The sequence below is a fragment of the Acinonyx jubatus genome, chromosome C2 (genome assembly GCF_027475565.1).
Source record: "Acinonyx jubatus isolate Ajub_Pintada_27869175 chromosome C2, VMU_Ajub_asm_v1.0, whole genome shotgun sequence".
Lineage (NCBI taxonomy): Eukaryota > Metazoa > Chordata > Mammalia > Carnivora > Felidae > Acinonyx > Acinonyx jubatus.
Window position 1 is genome coordinate 54673799 of NC_069384.1, and position 21595 is coordinate 54695393.

A 21595-nucleotide genomic window follows, 5' to 3' on the forward strand; every position below is an offset into this window, starting at 1 on the left:
GCATGAGCAGGGGAGGGGCAGAGAGAGAGGGAGACACAGAATCAGAAGCAGGCTCCAGGCTTGGAGATGTCAGCACAGAGCCCGACGCAGGGCTCGAACCCACGAACCGTGAGATCATGACCTGAGCCAAAGTCAGACGCTTAACAAACTGAGCCACTCAGGCGCCCCTGAATGTTTATTTTTTTGAGAGAGAGCTAGCAAGCACGCGTGAGGGATGGGCAGAGAGAGAGGAGACAGAATCCGAAGTAGGCTCTAGGCTTTGAGCTGTCAGCACAGAGCCTGACGTGGGGCCAGAACTCACAAGGCATGAGATCATGACCTGAGTTGAAGTCAGATGCTTAACTGACTGAGCTACCCAGGTACCCCTCAAAATTTTTGAAATGACACAATGATGAAAATGGAAAACATTAGTGATCCAAGGTTATAAGGAGGAAATGGGAATGGGAGCAAAATGAGGTTTGTGATAAAACTGTTCAGTGTCTTGACTGTATCACTATTCAAAATACTGGTTATTATACTATAGTTCTTCAAGACATTAACATTTGAAGAACATGAGTAAAGGGTACATGGGATCTCTATTATTTCTTGCACCTGTATATGAATCTATGATTATCTCAAAAGGCTTAATTTAAAAAAAAAGTACAGTTGACACTTGAACATGGATTTGAACTATGTGGGTCTGCTTATATGCAAAATTTTTAAATAAATATAGTACAGTACTATAAAAGTATTTTGTCTTTATGATCTTAGTAACATTTTCTTTTTATTGTAAGAGTACAGTATATAATACATATAACATACAATATATGTATTAATTGACTACGTTATCAGTAAGGCTGGTCAGCAGTAAGCTATTAGTAAAGTTGTTGGGGAGTCAGAAGTTATATACACAGATTTTCAACTGCGTTTGTCAGGGATAGCTATCAGCATCCCTAACCCCTATGTTGTTCAAGGCCCAGCTGTACATGTAAATAACTGTCAAGTGGAGCTATACTTAATAGGGATTTTGTAGGGTAAAAAGAGTACTTTTGATTGTTGTGATAAGGAAGAACTTCATTGAAGATAGTATTGAACCTCGACTACATAGAATGAGATGGGAGAAAACACAGGGCATGTAGGCTGAGCGGAAACATGAGCAAGCACAGTGTGTGTTCTCATATAGCTTTTAAGCCTTTGTTTTATTCACTTGAACATGTCCCAAAAGTATATGATAAATGTATAAGTATTTTTAAATTATAAAATGTTGATTTCTTTTACTTTAGAACATGATGCTTATTGGAAAGCAAAGAAATCTTGTTTCTTTGGCCTAATTCAATGTCAGTCCTACACTAAATGTTTGGTAAATGTTTGTTGATGATAATTGCAGAATTAGCAGAAAGATTTATATAATAGCAACATATTTTGCACAAATTACAATAAGCACTTAATAAATGTTAAGTAACACTGTCAGTAAAACCCATATAAGAAACATGATAGCCAGCCAGAGTAACTTGAGATCTGTCAGAAAAGAACATCTAATCCTGCTCTAATGTTATTCATGAGAAAATAGGACTAAGAAGTTATGACTGCTTGAACATAGATAGCTGTTTCCTATCCAAGCTGGATGATAGAAACTATGCCTACCTTATCCTCTATTATTTGAGAATCCAGGTCTTCTGAATTCCCCACCAAGCTCTGTCAACTCTTTATTGCCGTCTAAACTATAGTTAGGAAAAATATTGACAAAATGGAAGCGTACAAAGGAAAGGAGGATGTCAATTTAAAAAATCTTATTACCTCTTTTTCAACTCTCTACATACTCCTGCATACCTTGCTTGAGTAACAAAGCTTGTCTTTCTTATTCTTTACTTGAGAACATGATCTTTTTTGTATAGAAACAGACCTGATTTCTTTTCATTGCATTTTTAGTTCAATAGAACATTGATTATAAGTCTCTATAGCTTCTAAAAAGCTTGGAGTAAAGGTGAGTGGGTAATCTCTGAAATTTAATAGTAAGCAATACAACCAACATTTAAAGTCATTGTTTTAGGGCACCTGGGTGGCTCAGGCGGTTAAGCATCTGACTTCAGCTCAGGTCATGATCTCATGGTCTATGAGTTCGAGCCCTGTGTGGGGCTCTGTACTGAGACCCCAGAGCCTGGAGCCTGCTTCGGATTCTGTGTTACTCCCTCCCTCTATTCCTCCCTGGCTCATGCTGTCTCTTTCTCTCTCAAAAATAAATAAACATTAAAATATATATTTAAAAATAATAATAAAAAAGTCATTGTTTTAAGGCTATCATTCCAATAATTTATATTAACCAGAATTCCTATGTATCTCAAGTGTCTCAACATATCAGAGACTTAACGAGAAATGCGCTTTTGCTGTAAATGTCTTCATATTGTAGCAAATTAATGGGTTAGTGTAAAAACTTAGTTGTGAGGAGAAATACAGCAACACAATGAAGGAGTATCAGAGATGGTTTGTGAACATACATCAACTAAAAAGTATTACTTTTCACTTCTCGTAGTAGCTTCTTGCATATTAATATTTAAGCTAACTGCAAATGATGTTTTCTGATTTATTTTTACCCAGTCTTCCCATGATTAGGTGATGTCGGTGACTCCCCTGTTATAATTTACTATTTTAATTAAAATTCTTATTTGCACACAGCAAATAATATCGGGTTTCTTTCAGACTTTAACCCTTTAATAGTTTGTATGAATTTGTATGACTTGACATAACAACTTTGTAATCAAGTTAAAGTTACCAGTTCTATCATAGGCCTAGAAAATTAAAACATACCATTGGTGTTTTCTAGTGGGTAAACTAAGGTACAAAGAGCTAAAGACATTTTTCTGAGTCTTTGAAGTGGGGGTACAAGTTCTCTTTAGCTTCTAATTGATGGGGTTCGACCTTAGTACTTTCTTTGGGAAGTCAGTAAATCAGACATCGGAAGATAAATTGCAGCAGGTCTAGTTGTAGGAGTCTATTTTCAGGCTTAATATTTGTGGTTCAAAATGGTCATATTTAGTCCCTCCTCAGCTACAAGTAGAGCTGTTCTGACTGTATTAATGACAATTTCTAATATTTATGACTTACATTTTTTCTTAGATTACAGCGTCAGAGCCACGCTAAAGATCATGAAATCAAGAATCTTAAGGAGCAACTTTCCATGAAAAGGTATAAACTTGGCTGTTGATTTGGTTTAGTATATGTGCATCTCTGAAACTCTTAGGTATTCCACTCAGCATGTTCTGGCCAGGGTAGCCGTATAATTTATTATCCAAACTGGGGCACTTTAGAGCATAAAATTGAGCAGTAGCATTATTAATAATTACACTGGGACAACAGTTATAAATTGGAAGTGCCCTAGGCAAATTGGGACATATATTTGCCTTAGTTCTGGCCCTAGAAAACTGCTGAGGGAGATTAGATGAGCAAAGTTGTAGTGCCACAATAAGCTTGCCAGGGACTAGAGCTTATGTGTTCTTATCGCTCAATAGTGCTAGGTGTGACTGATTTATGAAACTGGCTGAGTTTTATTCTCATTGACATATTTTTGCCTATAGGTAACTTTTTGGGAACTTAGATTCAGTAAACATAGCATAAAATTCACTGTGTTAAGTTATACAATTCATTGACTTTCAGGATGTTCACAGAGGTATACAACCATCACCTTTGTATGATTTCAGAACATTCTTATCACCCTAAAGAAATTCTGGATACATTAGAAATCACTCCTCCTCCCCTCCCCTAGCTTCTGGCAGTCATTAATCTATCATTTGTTGCTCTGGATTTGCCTTATTCTGGACATTTCATATAAATATAATTGTATAATAAATACCCTCTTATGATTAACTTCTTTAACTTAATGTTCTCCAGGTTCATCCATATTGTAGCATGTTATCAGTACTCATTCCTTTTTATGGGTAAATAATATTCTATTGTAGGGATATACTAAAATTTGTTGACCTTTTCATCAGCAGATGAACATTTGTTTCCATTTTTTCACTATTATGAATAATACTGTTATGAACATCTGTAAGTGAATTTTTGTATGAGCATAAGGTTTTCAATTCCCTTGGGTGTATACCTAGGAGTGGAATTGCCGAGACATGTAGTAAACTCTGGTTAAATTTTTGAGGAACTACCAAACTATTTTCCAAGTAACTGCACATTTTACAATCCCACCAGCAATGCATGTGGGTTCTGCTTTCTCCACATCCTCACAGATACTTGTTAGATTATCTGTCTTCATTTTACTCATTGTAGTGGATGTGAAGTAGTTGATCATTGTGGTTTTTTATTTGCATTTTCTTAATGATTAAATATGTTGAATATTTCTCATGTGCCTGTTGGCTATTTGTGTATCTACTTGGAGAAATGTCTATTCAAATCCTTAGGCCATTTTTAAATTTTATTTATTTATTATTATTTTTTTTTAATATATGAAATTTATTGTCAAATTGGTTTCCATACAACACCCAGTGCTCTTCCCAAAAGATGCCCTCTTCAGTGCCCATCACCTCCCCTCCCCACCCTCCCACCCCCCATCAACCCTCAGTTTGTTCTCAGTTTTTAACAGTCTCTTATGCTTTGGCTCTCTCCCACTCTAACCTCTTTTTTTTTTTTCCCTTCCCCTCCCCCATGGGTTTCTGTTAAGTTTCTCAGGATCCACATAAGAGTGAAAACATATGGTATCTGTCTTTCTCTGTATGGCTTATTTCACTTAGCATCACACTCTCCAGTCCCATCCATGTTGCTACAAAGGGCCATATTTCATTCTTTCTCATTGCCACATAGTACTCTTGTGTATATAAACCACAATTTCTTTATCCATTTATCAGTTGATGGACATTTAGGCTTTTTCCACAATTTGGCTATTGTTGAAAATGCTGCTATAAACATTGGGGTACAAGTGCCCCTATGCATTAAATTGGGTTGTCTTTTGTTGAGTTTTCAGAGTTCTACACATGTTCTAGATATAGGTCCTTAATCAGATACATGATTTGCAAATATTTTCTCCCATTCTGTGAGTTGTCTTTTTACTTTCTTGATAATGTGCTTGAAAACACAAAAGTTTTTAATTTTGTTGGAGTCTAATTTATTTTCTAATTTATTTTTTCTCCTGTTCTTGTAGGCGATTTTGTACAATATTCAAGGGCATAATAATTCCTTTTGGTTGAATTAATATATGTCCTTGAATATTTTTTTTCCCTGAAAACACTGTAGCCTTAGTGGTATTAACAATACAGTATATTGTTTTATCAAGCTTCTCATTAATGTTTGTTAAGTATGCAAGTATCCAAGTGTTTCTAATAATGAAACAATGAGGATAGCCTTTGGAAACATCCCTATTACAAGATTATATTTCCATTTGTTTCCTTTAAAGTCATAATTTAGTTTGTGTGCTCTAGAGTTTGGGGCTCAGGTGGGGCGCCTGGATGGCTCAGTCGGTTGAGCAACCGACTTCGGCTCAGGTCATATCTCATGGTTTGTGAGTTTGAGCCCCGTGTCGGTATCTGTGCTGACAGCTCAGAGCCTAGAGCCTGCTTCTGATTCTGTGTCTCCCTCTCTCTGTGCCCCTCCCCCACTCATGCTCTGTCTCTCTCTCAGAAAGAAATAAACATTAAACAAAAATTTTAGAATTTGGGGCTCAGGTGTAGGAATCTGAAATGGGATGGGAAAAAGTCAAACCTTATAGGTAGTCTTTCTCCATAATGTCCTTCATAAGTAGTGTCCTCATCATCTCCCTCTCTCCCTCTCAAGCTGTAGGATTTGTTTTCATTCTAAGGTGTTGAATGTGAGCACTGAGGCAACCAGTGCAATATTTTAATTCAGTGATGGCAGGGATAATAAAAACCTTTTGTAGTTGCTATTTGGGGATACAGAAAGGTTATAGAAACTTTATGTGAAATTTATAAATAATAATAGCTTACATTTATTTAGTACTTAATGTGTATTAAACACAAAATATTTTTATGTATGTTATCTGAATGAATTTTCACAACAGGTCTTTGAGGTAATTACTACAGTATTCTCCATTTTCACATGCAAAGAAACAGGTATAGAGAAGTTAAGTAACTTGCCCAAGGTTTCACATTTATTAAGTTTCAGAAATCAGATTCATCATCGGACAACTTTATTTCAGAGCCAAGTTTTATTTTTTTTATCATTAAAAAAAAGTTTTTAATGTTTATTTATTTTTGAGAGAGAGAGAGAGAGAGAGAGTGAGTAGAGGAATAGCAGAGAGAGAGAGAGGGAGACACAGAATCCGAAACAGGCTCCAGGCTTTGAACTGTCAGCACATAGCATGAAAGGGGCTCAAACCCACTAACCGCAAGATCATTACCGGAGCCAAAGTCGGATGCTTAACCAACTGAGCCACTCAGGTGCCTCTCAGAGCCAACTTTTAAATCATAGCCCCTATATTGACAACTTTAAAACTTCTGCACTCTTAATAGTAAAGGATAACAGTAAGGGTTAAGTAAATGTCTTCTCTTGCTTTAAAAAAAATTTTTTTTTAACGTTTACTTATTATTGAGAGACACAGAGCATGTGCAGGGGAGGGGCAGAGAGGGAGGAAGACACATAATCCGAGGCAGGCTCCAGGCTCTGAGTGGTCAGCACAGAGCCCGACGCAGGGCTTGAACTCACGACCCTTGAGATCATGACCTGAGCCGAAGGGCTCGAACTCACGAACCTTGAGATCATGACCTGAGCCGAAGTCAGACGCTTAACCACTGAGCCACCGAGGCGCCCCTCTTCTCTTACTTTTATATGCTGTAAACTTTTACAAGAAATTATTTCTTACTCATTGAATAGTTTTGTATCTTTCTCCCTCCTGAATAAGGTAGAAAAGCCTATCCTTGCTGCAGTGTTGTTAATTCTTTAATGGTCATATATTTCAGATCTCAGTGGGAAATGGAGAAGCATAATCTGGAAAGCACAATTAAAACATACTTAAACAAACTGAATGCAGAAACTAGCAGAGCTTTAACAGCTGAGGTAATACATAAATACATAAATAACATAAATAAGGAGAGAGAGAGAGATGGGGTTGGGGAGGGAAGTTTTCCTTGTATACTAGTATACTAAAGAATTGAAAAAAAAACCTTATTTCTGAATAAACAAATAAGTCATCTTAGGACCAACCAGAAAACATAACTCCAACTTCTGTGCTCTTTGACTCATTGCAATTTTGTACATGATTACTTCATTGTTGATGATCTTATGTTGTTTTCCTCCCCAGATGACTTCAGGAGATTGGTCTGCTTCAGTATATATAGGAAATACACACATTTTGGGAAAATTCTCATGAAGCCAGGTCACTAAGCCAAGTTTATAAGAATAACATTTTACTGCTGCTGGAGATAATATCTCCTTTCTTTGTTAGTTCCTATGTAGATCTTCCCAAAACACATATACATCATACACTCCCAATTTCAAAAACCAACTTACCTTCTAGACCCCCAGAATGTCACTCACAGTTTGTTCTAAGTTAACTTAGAACACCACAACTAGGGTCTCTTCTAAAAGACATGTGATTGATTATCTGTATGGATGTAATTTTTATTTATAGATATTCAAACTTGATATAAAATGTTTTATTTCAAACGCTCTAAAAATTTTTAGAGAGTTCACTAACATTAAAAGGATTATATATCTTCCTACCTCTGTCATGGGTGAGCTCTATTCTTTAGCAGAATAATTGGGAATCTGGAGGTCAACAATCAAGGAATGATACCTGAACCAAAAATAATCTGGAGAGTAAAATGCTAGCTATAACTGAAAAACCAAACCCTCAGATTACTTTAAGAGCTCAAGTTTGTATATTTTGTTTCTCACTACTTTTACTCAGAAAGTTTCTTTCTGCTTGCATGATTAATTTTATAAACCCTTAATGCTATCCAAGAATATAATCTACTTTCAGTGAATATTGAGTGATTACTGAGAAAAAACAGAGGCCAAGTAACCATGCAACAATAATGGTGCAGAAGGAATTCCTGCTATGGGGGAGACATTGGACCCATTGACTTCCCAAAGTCCATTTGGACTGCATGCTCCTCCTGTGTGGTCTTATTATTTTCTGATCCCTTCCTCAATTAACAAAACAAATAGCAGGATCTTTTGAGTTTTCTTAAACTTCGCTGCATAGTAGAGTTACCTGAGAACTTTAAAAAATCCTAGCACTCAGGCTCTACCTGGTATCAATTAAATTAGAATTTCTGGGACCAAGGCACCATTTTTTTTTTAAAGTTTCTCAGATGATACCAGGGTATGTTCAAGCTTGAAAAACTAATGTTCTGGAATGGTTACCAACTCAGTAACCATTGACTAAAAAAGTTAGAGTTGCAGAATTAGAGTTTTTCTAATGTATTATGGATGGTCAAGAGGCTCAGGTGCTGGAAGAGATTGAGAAATAGTTTCACCTTTACTAGAAATGATTTAGAAAACAACGTGTTCATTTACAAGGACACCTTCAACTTCTTTGTCTTCCTCTCAAAAATCTGTAGGTGTACTTCTTACAGTGTCGTAGAGATTTTGGTCTGCTCCACCTAGAGCAGACTGAAAAGGAATGCCTCAGTCAGCTTGCCAGGGTGACTCACATGGCGGCAAGGTAACATTTTACTCTTCCTTAATGCTTCTTTATCTCAGAGATACTAACAAGAGGCTTTGAGGTCAAACATAATCTGTGTTTTACATGTAAGACACCAGAGTCTTTGGAGTAAACAAACCCTTATTTTTTTTTAAACCTCAAAATTCATTTAATCACTTTGATACCTTTGCTTGGTTGCTTTTCCTGAAGCACTGAGAAATCTGAGCACAGTAATAGCTGCAGACAAATTTTTCCCTTCCCCTTAAGTGAAGTAGATGAAAAATCTCAGAAACATGCATCCAGACTAGATATTTACAAAACGGGGTGGATTCTAAGTGGAAAACCTTTTTTCTAATAGATTTCTCTTCTAATGCTTGATTTTAAATACTTTCGGAATACATTGAGGGAAAGATCAGTATTAACACCTGAAATCCTAAGTTAAAGCCAATTTCTTGCTGTGTGATAATAAGTGATTTTTAAATTTGGGGCAGGTTGCATGAGACTGTCCTTAAATTTATAATTTTATGGAGTATACCTTCATGCTTAAAGAATGAACTAAATTAGAATTTCTGGGACCAAGGCATCATTATTTTTTTAATGATGATCATTTTAATGATCATGATTATTCTTCAATTCTAAAGAATCAGACTCTCTGATGTTTAGCAAGATTCCCAGGATATACTGATGTGCATTCAGGTCCGGGAAGCACTGTTGTAAGTGATCAGTCTATCTTTGCTTGCTAGAGGGAGAAGGGGCACTCTATAAACTAAAATATTATCAAGCCTCTTTGTATAAGATGATCTCAGTGATAACTTATTCTGCTCTTTTAAAACTGGTGTGCTGGGTGACACTGGGGTGGGGATATTTTAATAGAGCCTTTTGAAAGGCCTCATGAAATCTCTTCTAGAGATGGCAGACCTTCCACACCTCAAAGGTGTTCCTACTTAAGTCATCTGGTGGGCATGTTTGGCAGAGCTGCTGTGTTTGTGTAGTTTATGCACTGCATCGAGGCAACAGTCTAATTCATCCTCGCAGAAGAGGTAGTTCTTTCTGATTTGCCCTCCCGTAAGGGTATCTTTTAGGAATTTGCACAAGAGCTGATAGGCCACCTATGGCCCTGGGATGTCAGGGCTACTGTGAAGATAGTCTAAAACCTGCTTCCAAGAGGAATCAGCATCTGGAAGGATGCTCCTGCTTTTGATGGCTAGGGCATTTCCCTGTTCGGCCTTCTCTGCTTCCTTACTTCAACAGAGGGATTCCTGTGTAAAGATTTCATATGTCCTAAAAAATATTGCCACGATAGAAAACCACTTGGTGTTGTGGAAGCAGAAGTTGTATTTGCTCTTGAAAAAGAAAATATATTCCCCGTCTTTGTTTTATTTTTAATAACAAAACCCTTCCATACAACTTTGTGCCCATTTGAGGTAATTGTTGGTGTCGGAGGTAATTTTGTTGCTGTTTTATATTATTTACATACATGCTAAAGAATATAATGGAAATTTTTAGAGACCTATGTGGTATATAAAAAGAAAGAACTTTCTCTTGTGTCTCCTTTCCTACATCAGTAACCTGGAATCACTTCAATTAAAGGCTGCAGTAGAGAGTTGGAATGCCATTGTAACAGATGTTAGAAATAAGATTGCATTCCTCAGGGTAAGTGCTGAAGTATCTTTAGAGTAAATTGAATGTTGTAGGAGGTATATACATAAAGAAAACATGTAACATTAATAACAATTACTGGAGAAATTTAAGGAAGAACATGGTTTTTTTTCAGTTATTACAATTTGTGCCTTTTTAAGGTTTGACATCGATATTTCCATGTAGTTGATTGTAGACAGACTCGTAGGCTAATACATGTGAGTTTTTCAGGTCTTTCAAGTCCTTCATACAATAAAGGAACTCAAAAATTGTGTTTCACACCTAATTTTCCTAGAATTCCAAAGCTGATTCTGCTGTAATCAAAAATAATTGTCATAACTTGATCTGAGTAATTCTGTGTTTATATAATTAAAAGGACAATCAAGCAGACCTGTCTCGGTTTTCAGTCTTAGATTTTATGTTCTTATTCCATAATGCGAAATATTTATTCATTATTTAATAGAATTAGGACTATGCTTAACGTAATCTAAAGAGATAACCTACTGAATATTTAATAATTTCTTCATTTGGCCTTAGGATATTTTTGTATTTATATCTTCAGGTAAATATATAATGTTCAGTGTTTTGTGATTTCACAACACTGCTAGCAAAACAATGACATTTAATTGTGACAACTGCCTCAGAGCATTACCTATTTGTCCAGCTTTTCCGGTGGCTGTCTTGACTGTTTCTTTGCAAGACTCTTGTTATGAGGTCTTCAGTGATGCTTAGCATTTCTGTTGGGTTTACTCACTGGCCTCACAAGAGCAGCTACATCTTTGTCTTCTTTCATGCACAGGTCTTCTGTGTGAAGTTTCTAATGTTTCATTTCTTTTCCAGTCTCTGTGGGTTGTTTACAAAATAATACTGTGAAGTAACAATGCCAAAAACTTTTGAGAGTATGTAGTTAAGCTTCAGAGATTGGAGTCTTAGTTTTGGCAAAATCCATGTGATAAAACAAAGGTATATATGATACTAGAGAAAACTAGAGGTATAACTCTGAGATAAACAAAATGTGGATATTTAATGAGTATTCCATAAAATTTCCCCTCCAATTTTTAAAGTGAACATTTGCAAGTAGCTCAACTCTTCGTTACAAATACTGTTTTCCCATATTTATCAGCCCGATATTACTTACAGCTTCTTAAATCTTTAGACACTATTCACTTTTTATCAGTGATTCCCATTTTGGGGCTGAAAATTATGGAAATACTGAAGAATTATCATAGGATCTGTGAATTATGTGTCTTTGTATGTTGCCAGTACATTTGGGGATAGTGTGTTACAGAATTACTTTATGTCAAAAATTGTTTTTATGTTATTTCTGACATAATTGGTTGAGAATCACTGTTGTGTGTTTTATTATTCAGAACTGCATCGAGTATTCCCATATGCTATTTCTTTGAGGTTTATTTTGCTCTAAAATATTGTTTCTCTTGTTCTACTAGACACAGTACAATGAACAAATTAACAAGGTGAAGCAAGGGTTTGCCTTGAGCACCCTACCTCCAATCCAGCTTCCTCCACCACCACCTAATCCTGACATACTGGTAAGAAATAGGACATTTTGAAAAATTGCCATCTTCATCTTGATGAAGTGCTAAGGGCTATATGTTTAATGTGTGTTCAAAATAGAATAGGCACATACTGTGCATATTGTTTGTAATTATGTCTATTCCTGCTATATTATTTCCAGATGATATAACTAGTTGACTGGCTTAGCCATGCCAATACATAGGTGTATCACTGGATTTTAGTGATGTATTTGGTAGCTAAAGAGGTAATATATTCTCATGCATCCTGTCAATCTCACCTGTAAGGTAAGAGAAAACTGATGGATGGGCAGAATTCCCAATGCTCTCAGGTTACCCCTAGATGACTAAACCATCTCAGTATAGTACCCTAGCAGTTTAGACTTCACCCCTCCACTTCTACTTTGAACATTCCGTTCCTTAACTTTTATCCCTATTCTGCCTTTAGTAGCTTCCATTTATGCCCCTTTCCTGCTTATTGCTGGGAATCAGTGAGTCTCAATCAGCTATCTCTCTGTTGGACTATTTATATTATCCTTCTGGGAAACATAGTACCTTAGCCCAATAAATTCACACAGCTTTTCAAAAGACCTTTCAGGAAAGAACCATTAGGTGATCATTTTTATTATCAAAACACATCTGGGAATAGGAAAAGGAGAAAGGTGTGAGATATTTAGTGGCCAATCACTTTCAACCCCCGCACTTCTGCTTGTAGTAGAACTTTGAAAATGTTATTTCTGTAATTAGTTGAGTGTATCAGAGAACTTGAAAATTATGTGAATTGGGTGGAGTTACACTGTGTTTCAAAAGCAGGATCCAAAGCTAAAAGCATTATATGGTGTACACCATGGTCTTTAGAATGCAGTATTGCCTTTTATATTTTTAGTTCAGTTTTTATAGGAGCACTACATTATGAACATTATTATTCTAGGGTTGGAACTTCATCATACTCAATTACCTCGATAAGAAATATTATATGCAAATGATGGAGAAATCCAAAGAGTCCTTGTAGTTCTACAGGAAGTAACACATATGCTTGTATGATTTCTAGAAACTCTGCTTTCTGCCCATTTTCAAACTACCACCTATAGGTTGTAGTTAAACTCTCCGATAACTCTAAATATAAAATGGCTCCAGAGACTCCAAAGCCACATACAGAGTTGTTCTTTGAAGTTTCTTGAAACCAGATCAGCACAAGCTGTCTGATACCAGTGATAACTCCATAGCTGACATATGTAGTTAAACTTTGACCTCTAGATCCTCATCACTTTGAAGGCTTTCTTATGTCTGATGGGGCTTAACCCAGGTTTAGTCAAGGGCAAAACCCCACTGGCAGTTAAGCTCTGTGCGTCCTTCTGCTAACATCTGAGAGGTACATGTTTATCTTTTGTGCTTCCTAACTAGCATCACCGCTGTGTTTGATCAAAACTAACAGTTGTGTTCAAGTGCAAGCATCAGCGACCACTAAACATTAGTGGAACAGTTTGAGAGTGCAAATGCTAGAAATGTAACGATGCTATTTGCCGTAAGTTAAGATTATTCAATGGAAACATACTAGAGATCTGGGTTTAAGTCCTAACTCTCTGAATAACTATGTTATTCTTGGAAAAATCAGCTATGCTGGACTTTGGTTTTTCCATGTATAACACCAGGAAATTATACTAGATGACCTGGTTACTGAAATACATCTATGGGTATGTATGTAAGTGATGAATCACTAGATTATATTCCTTAAACTAATATCACATTATATGTCAACTAGAATTTAAATAAAAACTTGAAATATACATACATACATACATACATATATATATATACATACATACATACAGAAAAAGAGTTCATCTATCTCTGAGATCCTAGTATTATAAAGAATAGTCAACAGGCTTTAAATGTATAGTAGTCTAACCTGAGAAATCTGAAATAAGGGGTACTCTTCCCAGTTTAACCCAGTATTTTTTATATGTTTTTATTATATCTTGGGTTTTGTACCCTGGCTATCTAATTCTCCCAAGTAGTATTAGGTAGTGGCTGTCTGCAAAGAGAGCAGGAATACTGACTCATACCCACCATCCATTCATTCTTTAAAAACTGTACATTATGAAAATTGAAACACAAAAATAGAATAGTATAACAAACCTCTGTGAACTAAGAGAGCCAACATTTTGTTAATCTTGTTTCATGTCATCCTCTTCTTCCTACTGGGATATTTTAAAGTACGTATCATATAATCTCATCCATGTATAGTTCATCCTAAAAGATGAGGATATTATTATTGTTGGATATAATGATAACACCATTTTTTTTACCTAAGAAAATTAAAAAATTTAATATCTAATATCCATTAGATATTATTATTAGATATAATGGTATCACCATTTTTTTACCTAAGAAAATTAAACATTTTAATATCTAAAATCCAGTTAAAATTTATATTTCCCAGTTGCCTTAAAAATGCCTTTTTCTTACCTTGTTTGCAATATTTCCAATTTGATTATAATTACTCTTTTAATAACTTATTTTTAAAAACAAATAAAGTTTTAACTTCGCATGTGGCTCATTGTTCTTTAAATCTCTAGCAGCTACCCGACCCCCTCTCTTTTACTCATGTCATTTATTTGTTAAAAAAAGTTCAGATTCCCACATTATTGATTTAATTGATTGCATCCTTGTGATGTCATTGTACATGTTCTATTTTCTATAAACTGTTGATTAGATCTAGACCATTGCTTAGAATCAGGTTCAGTATTTTTAGCAAGAGTACTTACAGACAATGATATACACAATGTCTTTCCTTTAGTGCTACTAAATAAGAATCTGGTGTCAACCTCATGTATTCATTTTATTGTTCCCTATTAACCTATGATCTGTGTTGATGTTCATTTTTTTTCCAATTCAAAAAATATTTGAATTTCTGTTTATGCCAGTGCTAGACTTGGCACATAGTAGAAACTTAATCTGTCCTCTTCTGTAGTCTAGTCAGTAAGGTATCCATCCCATTGCTAGATGCTAAGAAGGGCTAGCTTTCCACAGCCCCCTGGAAGGTGCAGTAACACCTATAAGCATGTCTACAAGTCATTGTAAGGGGGTTTATGCCCCAGGCCCACTGCACTTCAGCTTTCTGCTCTCATTGGAGCTAACCATAAAGTCAAAATCCATCAGGTGATACAAGTTCCCTCCAATGCGTAACCAAGGAAAGTAATATTTTCTATAGTCAGCTTTGGTTCTTTATAATTTCTGAGTATCAGTATTATTCATCAGTGTGGACAGTACTCATTGAGGAGCCTCTTAGCATAGTCCTATATTATTATAGTTGGGAGGGAACTTTAAAAATCACTTAACCTAATAACCCTCTGCTTTATAGATTAGTAACTTGGCATCCCTGGTTACCCAGCCAGGTAGAAAGAGAGACTAGAACTCACTTCTCTTCTCTCTCTGCTCTTTTGTATATTCACTACCCTTTGCTTTTCCAAAAATGCGTACATTTAACTGTTATGACAACACCAATTCTAATGCTAGTGCTTTGTATCTAGATTTCAAGTTGTTTTCCCCCAAACATTGCTCTATGAATTTAGATCATTGACTATTTAATATATAAATGTATTGGGTTTTTGTTTTTTTTAACCTTTTCTATTTTAGATGCAGCAGTTCTTGGGAAGACCTCTTATGAAAGAATCTTTCTTTAGACCCATACTCACTGTTCCTCAGATGCCTGCCGTTTGCCCTGGAGTCATCTCTGCACCTGGCCAACCTAGAGCCCCACTGGTACAGATCCCTTTTTGGTGGAATAGTTTTTATCACCACAGTAGACTTTGTGAATGAATGTGTTCTGTTTATTTGATAGGTGGTGATGGTGGTGGTAGTAGTGGAGGGGAGGATAACTGAATGACAGGTAAATGAATAGTTCCATTTGAAGTGCTGTGCTAAGAGCATTCCATATATTATTTTGTTAGCTGATACTGGTTTAGCTTCTGGAGACAAAGATAAATACCTTTTTATAGTAGACAGTCCTTATAGGATTTTATAGTTTTGCTTCTATAATAGGCAATATAGGGTAGATTGATATTTTTAATAGATAATTTATATTTAGCATGTTTGATGGGTAATTAGAAAGCAAAGAAGCCAATTCATAACAAAATTATGCCACAAAGCTAAAGAAAAACTTTATTTGCACAAACATACACACATATGTATAGTAGCACACAAACAATATAATTTGCATCACCTTGGAATATACTATAAAGTGATGAATCGTCCTCCTAGCTACAACTAGCCAGATAAGCCTTATCCAAATCTGAAGAGGCAATAGAGAAAATTTAAATGGCCAGGATTATTAGTTGTAATCTTGGCAAAGGTAAATGTTTTTTAATAAAAAAAAATCTTGTCCCAGAAGATTGATGTTAACTAAGGAAAATTCTCTAATCTTGACTTTCCATAAGTGCATTCTTGTCAGTTTTTTATACCTATAAATAGTCTCCCTTTGAAATATATAGTCAGATGGACTCTTATTTTTGTAGAGGCTGACTCTGCTAATAAATATGTACATAGACCTTAACATGTTAACTGAGTACCACATCTCTTTATTCCCCATGATATCACAGTGTTGTTCATGTGGTTTGCTCCCCCACCATTATATTAAAGATAGTTTTGTGTGTGTATACATGCACACACACAGACACACACACACACACACCCTTATTGAAAACTTTGTGAAGTACCTCAACCTAATAAGATTATTTTCTGATTCCTGGGGAAAAGGTTGATACTAAGGCAAACCCAGATGTCTGGGCAGTTTTCTCCTCTAAGTAGGCTTTGTAGGAGTTACTTCAGTAGCTGTTAGTAATTGCTAATCTTTCATGAGTAATCTTATATTTGAAAATAACCTGTAAAGCCTTAGGTAAAAGTTGTCATGTTTATAATTATCCTAGTAATCAGCTAAAAGTGTTCACTTCCTGATATTAATTAGAGTCTTAAAGTTTCTAAGAAGAAATGCCATAACATGTGGCAAAACTGATGGTTTCATGGCTCAGAGGTGTCACTACAACTTGCATACCACCTTTGTCTGTAACATTCATGAGACATGGGGCAGACATTCTAGTAGTAGTCTCATCTTTATTTCTTTGAAAATTCAACTATAGCATAAACTACTTTTATAATTAGAAAAATCATAAAAAATGGAAATGCAAGCTAGTGCAGGCACTCTGGAAAATAGTATGGAGGTTCCTCAAAAAACTAAAAATAGAACTACCCTACGACCGAGCAATTGCACTACTAGGCATTTATCCACGGGATACAGGTGTGCTGTTTTGAAGGGACACATGCACCCCCATGTTTATAGCAGCACTATCAACAATAGCCAAAGTATGGAAAGAGCCCAAATGTCCATCGATGGATGAATGGATAAAGAAGATGTGGGGTGTGTGTGTGTATACACACACACAATGGAGTATTACTCAGCAATCAAAAAGAATGAAATCTTGCCATTTGCAACTATGTGGATGGAACTGGAGGGTATTATGCTCAGTGAAATTAGTCCGAGAAAGACAAATATCATATGACTTCACTCATATGAGGACTTTAAGAGACAAAACAGATGAACATAAGGGAATAAAAAGAATAAAAGCAGGGAGGGACAAAGCATAAGAGACTCATAAATATGGAGAACAAACAGAGAGTTACTGCAGGGGGTGTGGGAGGGGGGATGGGCTAAATGGGTAAGGGACACTAAGGAATCTACTCCTGAAATCATTGTTGCACTATATGCTAACTAATTTGGATGTAAATTTAAAAAAAAATTTTTTTTTAAATCATAAAAAAGCAAATAACAAATATACAAAGTAGAAAGTAAAATTATTTTGCAGTTAAATCCTAGGAAATAATCAGTTTACAAGTTGTTTATAACTTGAGACCTTTTCTATGCATATGTATTTTTTTAATTTAATATAAAAAGAGCCCTACCGTAAATACTATACCACAGACTTTTAAAAAAATGAAACATAATGGGGCACTTAGGTGGCTTAGTTGGTTAAGTGTCCGACTCTTGATTTCGGCTCGGGTCATGATCTCACAATTGTGAGATCAAGCCCTGCATCAGACTCCGCACTGGGCATGGAGTCTGCTTAGGATTCTCTCTCTCTCCCTCTTCCTCTCCCCTGCTCATGCATGCATGTGCATGTTCTCCCTCTCTCTCAAAAAAACAAAATCAAATGAAACAAAACAAAAACCTTTCATGGGCATGTCTTCTTCTCAGATATATAGATATGTTTCTAAGGACCTGATTAAATATGCTATAATTCACTCATTCCCCTCTTAGCACACTAGTTGTTTCTTTACTATTCTAAAATACAGCAGTAAATACTCTGTATTTCTGTAATTTATTCATATACGGAGACTCACATGTCTCCTTTTCAAAATAAGGGTAATTAAAAACAAGAAGTATTATTGTGCTAGTTAAATTTTTAAAAAAATTCTAAAAAGGGAATGTATAGGTCGATATTCTTCCTCTTCATTCTACCCACTTTCTGAGGTATGGAAATACCATGTTGTCATGGAATGTTACTTCCTAATAACTGAAGCTGATGGGTTATAACTGTGTTCCTTTCAGATGACTGGTATAGCCTGGACTGTACCGGCGCCTGTGGGAGATGCTGGGCCTCCTCCCAGTGCAGGTCTGGGAAGTGACCCCCCCATGATGAATTGGGAGAGGATTATAGACAGGCTGAAAACTGCTTTTCCACAACAAACCAGGTACCTTAATTTTTATTTAGTTGTGAGTACAGATCATACTCTACGTTTTCCACCACCATAATTAGGGGAATGAAACAAACATACACACAAATATATTTCCTTTCCATTGCCTTGGTAAGGAAAATGAAATTTAAAGGGACAGTGTTCAATATAAATGCTAAGCCTCTTCACTAAATAGATTAGTCTTAAATTATGACAGAATAGATTTTTAAATTTAGGTTTGCTCATTTACTAAGAAGTATAACTAGTCATAAGCCTATCCAATTTTAATGCCACCAGTTACAATAATTAATAACCTCTTTCCAAAATGAATTTTGATTGTATGCTATATATATATACATATATATATATATATATATATATATATATACATATATATATATATATATAAGCCCAAACATCAGGTTTTACTTTCCTATTTCCTTAATTTTATTTAGGGCTCTTAGTTTTTGTTAGGGAACACAGTTAAATGCAAGAAATAATTATTTTGCTGTGGTTTTCACAGTTCTGACTTTAGCAGAAAGATATTTTTCTTCTCCAGAAATGAAGTTTTTAATCCTTTTGTATTTAAGGAAATAATTCTAGTTTTTAACCAGTATTTTCATTTGAAGGCTAACACTTTTATTTAATGAACATATTGTTATGTTTCAGGATTATGGTTTTCTAAATATAGTGAACAGACAATGAAAATAGAACTGTAATACAGTTATAAGTATATGTACATATAAAATGTATAAAATGAATACATTCCAAGGTAGTTTACCAGGCTGATGACCTGACACTTCATTTGGGAAAGAAAATATTTCATCCTATTCTATCCTACCAAAAATGTATACAGACTTTGAGTCAACGGAATATGGGATTTGAAAAGGAATGTATTGATTGTGTGATAAAGAAACCTACATTATTTTAATGTGTCTTTTCTGTTCAGTTTTAATTTTGTAAAATTAACAAAACAAAGATTAAATATTAACACAGAAAAGAGACCTATAGTAACCCAAGTTAAAAGGAGTACTTTAGTCCTGAGTAAGAGCAGTTAGAGACATGATATAAAGAGCTTAGTACATAAGTAAGTAGATAACAACCTCAATTTTCATACAGTAAGTTTTCAAAAACAGTTAAAGTTCTTTTTTGGAAAGAATAAATATTAAATAAACTTGAGTTTTCATTTTGGTTTAAGATAAATTTAGGTAGACTTTAGATCAGAGACCTAAAGGGCCACATCTCTATTCTACATACCCATCATACGATAGGATTTTGTAACTTGTATAGAGGGCATGCTCTCAAGGCAGTAGGAAAAATCACCACTGCTCTTTATTTGACCTCTTCCAGAAAGGAGCTTACGGATTTCTTACGGAAATTGAAGGACATTCATGGGAAATCCTTATCTGGACTGACATTTGATGAAATTGTATACAAGATTTCCCAATTTATTGACCCCAAGAGATCACAGGTAAAAAACAAAAACAAAAACAAACCTGTATCAGGTAGTTAGCAGTCTTAATTATCTTCATGTCTGTTCCAATAACCTGTAATCACATTAAACATCTATTAAAAATTGAACTTCAACTTAAATGGTATAGTAAGTCTTTTTGAAATACTACCTGATCATTCTCAAATAAAAATGATCCTCTTGGAATTGATTCTAGGTTACTTTGACTCTAAAGGAAGACATTATTTCTAATTTTTGTAAAGACTTGTTTTAATTAAAAGGGCATATAGAGTTGTTTTTAACTTGGCTTTGAGTATACAAGTAATATTACTAACGTTTTATTTCAGGATTTTTCACAAATCTAATTGACCTTTATCCTTTTGCTAATTCTCACTGTACCCTATTTTCTATGCTATCCTACCAATTCTTCCTGTTTTTGAACACTTCTGAAAAAAAAAAAAAAAGTAAGTATAATATTCTTATTTTCAGAGTCAAGGAAAATCTGTGCCAAATGGTAACTGTGTTTCACCCAGCCACACTCCTCCACAGTCTAATGCTGCCCAGCCCCCCAAACCAGCCTGGAGGCCCCTTAGTTCACAAGGGCCTGCCACATGGGAAGGAGACAATAATTTGGTGAGAATGAGACTGTTGATTCTAAATACATTTAAATTTGGGAGAAAGAAAGGAGCTGAATTGGGCCTTCTGTGTGTATTTTCCCTAGGATGAAGAGGAGGAAGAAGAGGAGCCTTGTGTGATTTGTCATGAGAATCTCTCTCCAGAAAACCTCTCAGTTTTGCCTTGTGCTCACAAATTCCATTCTCAGGTAACCCTTTAAACTTATCTTTTTAAATATTTTGCCATTTAATCAACTAAGCAAGATTCATACTGCCTTACCTGAAGTCATTTATATGTATCATGGCTATAGCTGTGTTACGAATTCCATGGGAAAGAACTCCAGGCTTTGAAGAACCACACAGAAACATTGATGCCTGTTTTCCCCATACGTAGCCCCACTTTGCACCGTGCTTTCTCAGATCTCTACATACCTTACACGAAAAGAGAGACAGTGATGAAATTGAAATAATACAGAGTAGTTTCAAATAGAACTGGAGGGAATGTTGATTGACACAGCAACTGTGTCACTTCATCTCAATTTGCTATAAATAACATATAGTGTCCTTTGTTCCCATTTACTGATGACCCCTTCCCTTAGAAAGCAAAAGACTCACCTTAACAGTCTTTCTGGGCCTTGTATTTGCTTTTTAGGTGCTCAAGTTTCAGTTTTGATATTAGAAAAATCTGAGACTGGCATATCTTTTGTTGATTCTTGGCATTTGTATAGATTAATTTCTGGTGTTGCTGTGCAAATGCTATTGATATACAATTTATGATCCAAGTCTAATGGTGCAAAGATGTAATTTGACCCAGGAAAAGATAATCTTACATACACTTCTCAGGGAAGTGAACAGTAAGTAGCCAGCTCATTCAAGCCGTATATGTATAACGTGACACATAGTTTGTATCTACTCTGATATGAAGAAGTAGACACAGAATGGCTACTCCCAAAAGACCAGGAAAGATACTTAGCCATTTGAAGCTTCCATTTAGAAAATAAATGTTTAATGAAACTTCTTATTCTTTGCCATTGCCTGTAGAATAGAAAGC

At 35.4% G+C, this 21595-nt stretch overlaps 1 protein-coding gene across 11 annotated transcripts in view; it reads left to right on the forward strand.

Moving 5' to 3' along the window:
- Positions 1 to 21595, forward strand: part of DZIP3 (DAZ interacting zinc finger protein 3) — a 98797-nt gene that overhangs the window by 73543 nt on the left and 3659 nt on the right. For all 11 annotated transcript variants that reach the window (XM_027077674.2, XM_027077673.2, XM_027077677.2 and 8 more), the window contains 10 exons: positions 3094 to 3162; positions 6894 to 6990; positions 8499 to 8602; positions 10147 to 10234; positions 11668 to 11769; positions 15391 to 15516; positions 18356 to 18498; positions 19831 to 19951; positions 20420 to 20563; positions 20652 to 20753. In XM_027077674.2, the coding sequence (XP_026933475.1) occupies positions 3094 to 3162; positions 6894 to 6990; positions 8499 to 8602; positions 10147 to 10234; positions 11668 to 11769; positions 15391 to 15516; positions 18356 to 18498; positions 19831 to 19951; positions 20420 to 20563; positions 20652 to 20753 (1096 nt within the window). The remainder of the gene's footprint in view (positions 1 to 3093; positions 3163 to 6893; positions 6991 to 8498; positions 8603 to 10146; positions 10235 to 11667; positions 11770 to 15390; positions 15517 to 18355; positions 18499 to 19830; positions 19952 to 20419; positions 20564 to 20651; positions 20754 to 21595) is intronic.